The 10626-nt window shown below is 41.1% G+C and overlaps 1 protein-coding gene across 1 annotated transcript; it reads left to right on the top strand.

The window, feature by feature from the left end:
* The first annotated feature begins 2813 nt into the window (after positions 1-2813).
* On the top strand, positions 2814-7106 carry LOC117439737 (zinc metalloproteinase nas-14-like). Its single transcript, XM_034075757.1, has 9 exons — positions 2814-2900; positions 2983-3036; positions 3120-3155; positions 3242-3292; positions 5394-5463; positions 5549-5587; positions 6079-6251; positions 6526-6607; positions 6832-7106. Exons 1-9 carry the CDS (start codon positions 2867-2869, stop codon positions 6962-6964), a joined length of 672 nt encoding a protein of 223 aa, XP_033931648.1. The 5' UTR covers positions 2814-2866; the 3' UTR covers positions 6965-7106.
* The last annotated feature ends 3520 nt before the right edge of the window (positions 7107-10626 follow it).

The raw sequence follows: 10626 nt of genomic DNA, 5'->3' as shown, positions 1-10626 counted from the left end.
AGCTTGGAAACACTTACTGTTCCTGAGATTCTCAAATCTGTTGGGCATCAGGGACCTGAGGCAACTGTGGCAAGCATGGCATTGTCTGAGGAGCAACAGAGGGCAATTCAGGTGGCTACACTGGTCAGCGAACCAACCCAAACTGGCATTTGTTCAGGAAAGGAAGGTTGACTGCCAGCAACTTTGGAGCTGTCCTGAGGTCAAAGCGTGTGACAGCTTCCCTCAGTGCCAGGGTGCTAGGGCAACAACAGACCCTTGGTGGTGTTTTGTCTGTACAGTGGGGGACTATGAATGAATGTGAGGGCGTCAGGGCATTCACCACTGCAACCCAGATGCAGGTCCATGAGTCAGGTTTGTGGCTCTCCCAATCAGGAGTGTTGGGGGCATCTCCAGATGGTCTGGAAGGGTCTCCCGCTGTGCTGGAGGTAAAGTGTCCCTACGGAGCCAGGGAAATGACAATTAGTGAAGCATTGCAAGTCAAGGGCTTCTGTGTCAGTAAGGAAGGAGAAACATTCAGCCTGCGTGAGGAGCATCCTTACTGGCACCAAGTGCAAGGTCAGCTTCACCTCACTGCAAGAAAGAAGAAGAAATTAAGAAATTGTGAATCGTTTTTCATTTACATTTACTCGCCTTTGCAATGTTGTGGTTGTTAGAGTGTTACCCCCTAAACGCACCAGGAGCGTCTGCGCCACGTTACGTTGCGGCTGCGCCACGCTGCGACCTCCTCCTGCGACCTAACACACCAGGCGCGTTTCAAAACGTTGCGGAAGCGGAGCGTCGTGTGTGCAGCCTCGCAGTTCTTAATTAACTTTAAAACATTAATATGTAGTTGTTACCTTCCACTCCACAAACTGCAGCGACTAAAAACCAGGCCTTGTCCTTTCTGATGTTGTCCTTGTAGTAAGCATTGGTTACATCGTATACAATGGTGTGTTTCTCCACTTCCATTATGAACACCTCGTCGTCCATTGTGCGTATCGTAGTGGAGGTGTTGTGATGAAGGAGGGGGGTCTGCTAAATTAGTATATACGCGGGATGGGCCTGGCCCGGATGCTCACCTTTCCACTTCCTGCGAGGGGGGGGCTGCCTGTCCGACCTTACCTTACGGCTGCGCCGCGGCAAAAATAGGATTCATCCTAATTTTAGAGAAGCGCTGCGCCGAGCCGCTTCTGGGACGCGTCTGAGCCGTAACGCGGCGCGTGTAGTGGAATAGCACCCATTGACTAGAGTGGCCGCGATCCTTACGACCGCCGCGGCGCAGCCGTAATGCGGCGCAGACGCTCCTGGTGCGTTTAGGGGGTTAGGCTTCCTGTCAGCTCGTCTGTTGGGAAGATATAAAATATTAGTTTCATGGAAGTCACATCGTCACAAATAAGAGCATTAAGACATACAGTACATAGGCTAAAACAAAACATCTAAAGATATAACCTTGCACTTTGTCTCGTGAACATTTTCACTATTTTGACATTTTTATAGATCAAAATTGAACTAAAGAAATAAAGGTAGATTAATCCATATTGAAAATGGGTGTCAGCTGCTACACTAATTATAATAGTTATATTTCTTAATTAATTAAGATATTACTGTATTGATCCCAATTGGGGACATGTTTGTGTTGCAGCAGCATAACAAGAAAAACAAAATATAAGTTATTATATATACAAAAGTATGTTAGGGATGGAATATTAAATTGAATGTAAAATGTACATGTGATGTTACGTCCAAGAGAAGCTATGGAGCAGAGAGTTCTCTGCCAGCCAGAGGTGATTTGTTATTAGTTCAATATGTCAAACTGATTTCCCTGACTACAATCTTTAGTTCCATGGTGAAACGTTATGCTGCTTGTACTAATTAGACTTATCATATAAGCCACACAGGTTTTAATAGGATGTATTCATTATCTTTACTTATGTTGCGATCTTTTCAGCAGTGCCATCTCTAAAACGGCGATACACTACCCATCATTTACATTTCACCGTGACATGGACAACAATGTAACGTCAGCTTACCTCATGGCACGAATCCAGACTCTCCTTTGGAAAACATTGGCCGGGAAACGATAGAACGAGCACGTTTCATGCGAAGACCTGTGGCTGCAACCCGGAGCAAAGCAACAAACCATTGCGTAGCGAACTAGTAGCGCTAGCTTTAGCTAACGTTAGCCAACGAAACGAACTGCCGAGTCAAATTGGAAAACACTGGTAATTAATTGTTCTATAATTTGTAAAACTACGGTGTTAAAAATGACCATTTCAAAAATAGAGATTCTAATGGTAAGATATAGATATACAGATACTAAAGAGACTACAGATAGGCTACTAAAGATAGGCAGGTACTTGCTTTCAAGCAGAACACAGGGGAAAACAAACTTAGCGGGAGTGTTTACGTGTGTAGGCGTAATGACGTACAACGGACTCGACCATTTCTGTAGTCCTATTCAGCCACTCGGTAACAACCATCGTTTTTCAGACACGTAAACTCTTCACAAATCACCAGTGGGGTCACTGCTGATGTATCTACTGTAGTAGAACAAAACGTGATTTATCTCTTAAATTTGTGTCAACCACAGACCTTATTTCGAGCTATTTTCCAAAACCCTATGGAGAAAATTCATTGCTTTTTTGACGAAGGAACCGGAAGTGCTAAAAATGCTAACTTACTTCCGGGTTTTAGGACGCGTCACTGCGGTTCTCTATACCTTATGAATAGATATCATACTGTGTTAGCCCCTTTAAACCCACTGCAGCGCCCTCTACAGGTCAGGCTGAATGCTTATATATAGAGCCTATAATCAGTGAAGTGATCACAGCTGCTGAGGAGATAGTCAGGACGCTAGTTTGTTAGTTTGTTGAAACTGTGTTGCACTATGTGGCTTCTGGTCTTCATCTGCATGCTTTCAGGTAAGAATGTAAGCATTCAAAAGTACAAATTGTGCCTAATAATAATAATAATAATGATTATTCACTCTTTCTTTTCATGCAGTCGTTGGTGGTGTCCCTATAAATGCAACACAGGAGGATACCAGTCATGCAACAGGTTGGTGTTCAATTGATTATTGTTTATTGAAAGCATTTGATCAAATATACAAATTATTAATGAGGAATTCCTTTGATTTGTAGACAATGTTACTACGATGTCAGATGTGCAAAAACAAGGTAAACTGTAATTGTATACAAACTGAACATTCTGTTTTTATCTCCATTTGATTTAAACTATATTTCACTTAATATTTAATGTACAGGTAGTGTCATTCCCTTAAATGGCACCCAGAATATGACTCATCCTGCAACAGGTACGTTTATCAGATATTGAATGTCGTGTTTTAAAATGATTTGATTTAACCCTCATATTTCTCTGTGTGTTGGTTTCAATGCTAGAGCCACAGCGATCCAGTTCACAAATATAGTATTTCATAGATGCAATGTACAGTGACTTGTTTTATCACGTCGTAGGGCTTGAAGATGACATGATTGTCCAAGAGGGAGACATTTTGATCCCGGTAAGAAGGACAACTTTTATTTCCCACATTTCTTTAGGATGCAATGACATTCCTGGCCAACTATTTTTATTATTGCAAAACAAAGAATAAAGACTCCTGAGCCACTAAGGGAAAGCATTGAAGGGGAAATTAATAAAACAAATGCATTAAATTACAAATATTTAAACTAATACCAATTCTACCTTTGCCACCACTACTCCCCTCCCCCAGTGGTGTTTCCTCCTGGAGGCCGAGGGAAGCCAGGCTTCCCCTGTTTTTTCAGATTGCAGTTATATAATTTTAATAAATAAATAAAAATACTTTGTTTAGTTTCGGTAATTCTTTGTTGTGTGTTGCTGCCGGTCCATCTCTCCCCCATTCTCATTGAGTATTTTACAAATAGTGAAACAGCGCCCCTGTAGATGTTATGGTGAAACAGTAGATTGCACTCTCTGTTGCGAGAGGAGGCCAGCCGAAATTGGCTTCCCTTGGTGAAAAAAAATGGAGGGATTGACCAATCAGATGAGGCTCACGTCATGCCCCTGCCAACCTGTGATTGGTCAGGGCCATGCCAAGGGAAGCCAGAGGCGGCTGGCTTCCCTTGCCTCACAATCCAATCAAATTGCATCAACTTAGTGTTGCAGTGACGTGTCCTAAAACCCGGAAGTTAGCTGCGCTCGGTTTCCCTCGACAAAAAAGCAATGGGAGTTCTCCATAGGATTTTGGATAATAGCTCGAAATAAGGTCAGTGGAAAACGAACCTGTTAGATAAATGCACGTTTTGTTCAGTCGGATAATATCCACATGTCTACCCTACTGTTATAATTTTCAAATCATAAATCTAATCGATAGATAGCGTCTCTGCACCACTCTCACCGCCTTTAGAAAGTAGCAAGCAACTGAAGCAAGTGCAATTATGGAGGGTGGAGATCTGGAGTATTTAATCAAAAATAATTGTACTAAACTTCCGCTACAGCAGCAACAACAAATACAATCTGATGACAGGCCAATGCCCAAACTGGAGCTGTGTACAGCGAGGAAAAAAGGAGCGAATCGGACGTAAAACATTAAAGGTCTCCTGATTTAGTTTGTGAATGAATGCTTATTAGAGTTTTGGCTGGAGAGTGTGTGCGGACCTGTCGGTTAGATAACAGGCGTGTGTAAGTCCTGCATCTGTATGATACAAATGTGTGTAAAATGATACCGGGTGCTGTAATCACTCATCTGGTTACGTTATTACATTGACCACCCCACCCCCGACCCAAAAGAAAGGACGTATTATTGGCTTCCCCTAATTTTTTTCCCACGCCATGCTACTGCCCTCCCCGACTACTTCTTAGAATTATTACAAATAATAATAATGCTTTTTTTAAGTCAGGAAGACCTTAAAGGTGGGGTAGGTAATTCACTTCAGAAACACTTGTTATATTCCATGGAATGCTCTTAAAATCCCGATGGCAATGAATACATGAAATGCTTTAACAATAAATACATTAATAAATGTCATCTGTGGAAGCCGTGGCGCTGTAAAAAGCACGACCAATCATCTGAGCCGGCCCGGCTAAAGTAACTGGATGGCCTACCTGCCTGTCAGCCTTCCATCTGTGCACAAACTTATCTTGTGCCCTCATTGGTCATGTGTGTGTTGGAGGAGGGGCTCTGTAAGGAAGTCTGAAGGAAGAGGCAGATTTTTTCCGGCTGTGTATTTTACCCATGGATGTATAAGACTAAAGACTTTGCCTACAACCCCATCTTTTTAAGTTGTAAAATGAAGTCTTCAGAATTCTGCAATTGTTGATGGAAATTGGGCTCAAAACTGGTAAATTAAGACGATGAACAACCATATTTATAAATCCATGGAAGTGTTGAAAGTGTGGCGATAAAACCAAACCGTTGTTGCTGTTTATATTTTCAGGAGGACAGGAATGCCGTGCAGAACCTGTAGTCGGACGCCACCATGCCGTACACCATCAGTCAGGAACTCGGTGGGTGGATTCTTTATTAACCCACTCTAATGTTTGACTCATTAGCAAAAAGTGATTAGCAACTGTTATGTTTTCATTCCAACAGCTTGGAGTTGAACTACATCGAGTTCCGCAATGGCAAAGGGTGAGAGATGTTACTATTCAACCCAAAACTATTATTATTTCTCTCTTGTCTCGAGGTATTTTGATTTGTGTCAACACTCATAACTATCTAGTAGTAATATAACACTTGTGAACACCTTAAATAAAAAAATTGTTTCACATAAGGCAGCAAATGAAGGCAAACTCTTTTGTTTTTTAAGTATTAGAAGTTAAAATACAAGTGTGGCTCTCGTATAAATAGCCTCGACTGAAGGTCATTTATTTGTATCTATTTCAGGGAGTTTCTCCAGTGGATATAGTTCCAATGATAACTGGGAAGATAGATTTTCTTGGGGTAAAAATTGTGCAAATAATTCTCAGAAATAAGGTCCCATGGAGGTCCCCCGGAAAGGGAGGGACTTCGCCCCTCTATACTGCAGCAACACGTGGATACATTTGGTTTAAAAAGTTTCTTTCCGCTTGGCTTTATGCTACCAGAAGTAGGAGAGTAAAGGCCTTTTCTTGTCTCTGCAGCTGTTCGTCCTACGTTGGATGTGTAGGAGGAGCCCAGGCGCTGTACTCCGCCCCCTCGTGCTCTGTGGGTAATGTTTGCCATGAGATCATCCATGCTCTGGGTCTGCACCACGAACACAACCGCAGGGACCGCGACCAGTACATCTCTGTGGAGTGGAGCAACATCATGCCAGGTGAACACCTCGCTGGGAGACATTATCCTGTATTAAGAAAACACAATGAATAGTTTTTCCATTTTGCATATTTTAAACTGCATAGGCTATGTATTTTTGGGGCAATTCGATGGAGTACATTGTAAGTTTTTAATGTTTTATTTTAGATGATACAAATCCTTAAAGGCACAGAAATAAAACATAAAATGGTGCTGTAGCTTAGGATGATTAGAACAAACCAACTCCATGTTCTGCAGAAATCAAGGTCTAATGAATAATTCCTGATTTTAAAAAGGGAAACGAAGCAACTTCGAGGTGAAACAAGGAGACACTCAGAACCTGCCGTATGACCTCAACTCCATCATGTACTACGAAGAGTAAGTCTAAACCCATCCTCATGTATTTCTTCCCCTAACCAACTGCGCTGCACTGTTGGAATATATTACAGATGCATGCATAATCCAAACTGAAGTACAGTTTTCAGTTCATGCAAAGTAAAAAACGAATAATAATACCAATACAGGATGAATGAATTCTAACTTGGGAAGAACTGTATGTGATAATCCTACACAACTATTTAGTAAATGATCTTTTGTTTCAGGTATTACTTCAGTCAAGATGGCAGTCCGACGGTGTTGTCGAAGACTAGCGGGGTGCAGATAGGTCAAAGGACACACCTCAGTGAGCTGGATGTACTGAGGCTGAACTCACTCTACCACTGTGGTAACGACTAACTAACTGCGCTACTGTCGAAATATATTACAGACGCATGCATAATCCAAACTGAAGTACAGTTTTCAGTTCATGCAAAGTATTCAAACTTTACTCAGACATGAGGAGGGACGCACTGAGCCACACTGATGTTAACTGACATTAACCATGATTAATAAAGTTTTTGAAAATCCTACCCCGCTTGCTCTTTCCTTTTATTGAAAACGTATACCTACAAGCCTATACCTAGAATTCTGAGTTTTTATCAACTTTGGTACTTAAAACGGATAAAGTAATTATCGTAGGTGACTTTAATATTCATGTTGATGATGATAAAAATAGCCTTACTGTTGCATTTAACTCTATTAGATTCTGCTTTAGGCTGGTTAAGGTCCTATCTATCTGAACGCTCTCAGTTTGTACGTGTCAACGATGAATCTTCCATGCAAACCAAAGTTAGCCATGGAGTGCCACAGGGCTCAGTGCTCGGACCTATTTTGGTCACATTATATATGCTAACGTGAGGCAATATTATAAGGAATAATTCTGTAAACTTCCATTGTTATGCGGATGATACTCAACTATATTTATCAATCAAGCCTGATGAAATTAATCATCTAAATAAAATTCAAGACTGCCTTAACCCTTGTGCCCTCCTCGGCCAGCCGCCTCTGGCTTCCCTTGGCATGGCCCTGACCAATCACAGGTTGGCAGGGGCATGACGTGAGCCTCATCTGATTGGTCAATCCCTCCATTTTTTTTCACCAAGGGAAGCCAATTTCGGCTGGCCTCCTCTCGCAACAGAGAGTGAAATCTACTGTTTCACCATAACATCTACAGGGGTGCTGTTTCACTATTTGTAAAATACTCAATGAGAATGGGGGAGAGATGGACCGGCAGCAACACACAACAAAGAATTACCGAAACTACATGTAAACGAAGTATTTTTATTTATTTATTAAAATTATATAACTGCAATCTGAAAAAACAGGGGAAGCCTGGCTTCCCTCGGCCTCCAGGAGAAAACGCCACTGGGGGAGAGGAGTAGTGGTGGCAAAGGTAGAATTGGTATTAGTTTAAATATTTGTAGTTTAATGCATTTGTTTTATTAATATCCCCTTCAATGCTTTCCCTTAGTGTGCCAGCTCGCCCCTTGGTGGTCAGGAGTCTTTATTCTTCGTTTTGCAATAATAAAAATAGTTGGCCAGGAATGTCATTGCATCCTAAATAAATGTGAAATAAAAGTGGTCCTTCTTACCGGAATCAAAATGTCTCCCTCTTGGACAATCACGTCATCTTCAAGCCCTACAACGTGATAAAACGAGTCACTGTACATTGCATCTATGAAAGACTATATTTGTTTTACACATGTATTCAAAGTTTACCTTCTAGAGTTTCTGAACTGGATCGCTGTGGCTCTAGCATTGAAACCAACACACCTAGAGAAATCTGAGGGTTAAATCAAATAATTTTAAAACACGACATTCAATATCTGATAAACGTACCTGTTGCAGGATGAGTCATATTCTGGGTGCCATTTAAGGGAATGACACTACCTGTACATTAAATATTAAGTGAAATATAGTTTAAATCAAATAGAGATAAAAACAGAATGTTCAGTTTGTATACAATTACAGTTTACCTTGTTTTTGCACATCTGACATCGCAGTAACATTGTCTACAAAAACAAAGGAATTCCTCATTAATAATTTGTATATTTGATCAAATGCTTTTAAAAAACAATAATCAATTGAACACCAACCTGTTGCATGACTGGTATCCTCCTTTGTTGCATTTATAGGGACACCACCAACGACTGCATGAAAAGAAAGAGTGAATAATCATTATTATTATTATTATTAGGCACAATTTGTACTTTTGAATGCTTACATTCTTACCTGAAAGCATGCAGATGAAGACCAGAAGCCACATAGTGCAACACAGTTTCAACAAACCAACAAACTAGCTCCTGACTGTCTCCTCAGCAGCTGTGATCACTTCACTGATTATAGGCTCTATATATAAGCATTCAGCCTGACCTGTAGAGGGCGCTGCAGTGGGTTTAAAGGGGCTAACACAGTATGATATCTATTCATAATGTATTGGTGTTATTTTTAGGCTTTTTCTTGACATATATTGCGCAGTGGGGACTAATTATTAGGGTGTAGGTTAACAATTTGCAACAATATTTTTGACTCATCGCTTTTACATAACATATTTATTTTCTCTTACCTTCTTTGCAAAGAACCTGGTATTTTATGTTATTCATTACCTAAGTCACATGTGTCAAACTCAAGGCCCGGGGGCCAAATCAGGCCCTTGGTGGATTTCATTTCGGCCCGCAGGATAATTTCTAATTACTAATAGATATGGCCCTCCGGTATATTGCACGCACACCTTCACTCCATCTTGAGGGTCTCCTCAGCAGAGGCGGTTCTAGGGGGGGCCAGGGGGGGCCAGTGCCCCCCTAACACTGGCCTCTGACCCACCTGTGGCCCCCCTAGAAATGAAAAGTGAAAAAAATGATAATTTATTTCCAGTGTTGGGCAAGTTACTTTTAAAAAGTAACTAGTAATAGTTATAGTTACTGCTCTCAAAAAAGTAACAAGTTACTTTATTAGTTTCTAAATTATAAAAGTAACAAGTTACTTTACTTTAAAAATAATAACAATAAAAATACAAGTGTTTGTGTTGTTCTGTGGCACAGTAAGAGAAAAGACAACTCCCCATCATTGTAGCATAATGGAAACATTAACATTATGGACAGATTACCGGCTCTCAAGCGAGTACTGCACGACATAGCCCAAGAACGCAATGGTGAGAGATCTATTGAGGCACGTGGTCTGCTGGCACAGTTGGATCTAGAATTCATTGTGCATCTTGTAACACTCCGTAAAGTGTTTGCAGAAACAACATTTCTCTCTGACATGTTACAGTCTTCATCCCTTGACCTTTCAAAGGCTGTGGATTTAGTTGGATCTTTATTTCAGACATTGAATGACTTCAGGCAGGAGTCATTTTTTGATAACTTGTGGGATGAAGTGTTGAACATTTCTGAGCAATGTGATACAGCAATACAGCCAGCAGCAAAACGACAAAAACGACTGAGCTCTAAACTTGCTGAAAGCTTCGTACTGACTACTGTTGGACAGAGGGAGACAGAAACACGGGTTTCGTACAGCCTTTTTCTACCCTGTCATTGATCAGATGCTCAATGAGCTTAATAGACGGTTTTCAAACACAAACTGTGACATGATGAATAGCATCCAAGCTCTTAACCCCAAAAGTGATGCATTTCTGAAGGAGACAACTCTGTTTTCATTTGCTCAGTTGTATGATGCAAATATTGAGGACTTGGGGCATGAGCTACATCAGTTCAGCAGAATTTTAGATAGGGAAATAAAGACTGGGATGCAGAGACCTGATAGTACAGTGGAGCTTTTTCAGTTCATTGAGCCTTATAAAGAAGTGTTTTTTGAGCTCTTCAGACTCTGCAAAATAGCAGTCGCAATCCCAGTCAGTTCTGCTTCCTGTGAGTGTAGTTTTTCTACATTGAAGCTGGTCAAAACGTTTCTCAGATCCACCATCACTGATGAGAGTGAGCCTGAGCAATCTGGGTCTGCTTAGTATTGAGTCAAGGAGGTCAAAGGCTTTGAATCTTGACTTATTTGTTGATCGGTTTGCC

The sequence above is a fragment of the Pseudochaenichthys georgianus genome, chromosome 24 (assembly GCF_902827115.2).
Source record: "Pseudochaenichthys georgianus chromosome 24, fPseGeo1.2, whole genome shotgun sequence".
NCBI classification, from domain to species: domain Eukaryota; kingdom Metazoa; phylum Chordata; class Actinopteri; order Perciformes; family Channichthyidae; genus Pseudochaenichthys; species Pseudochaenichthys georgianus.
This window is presented reverse-complemented; position numbering and strand designations above follow the sequence as displayed.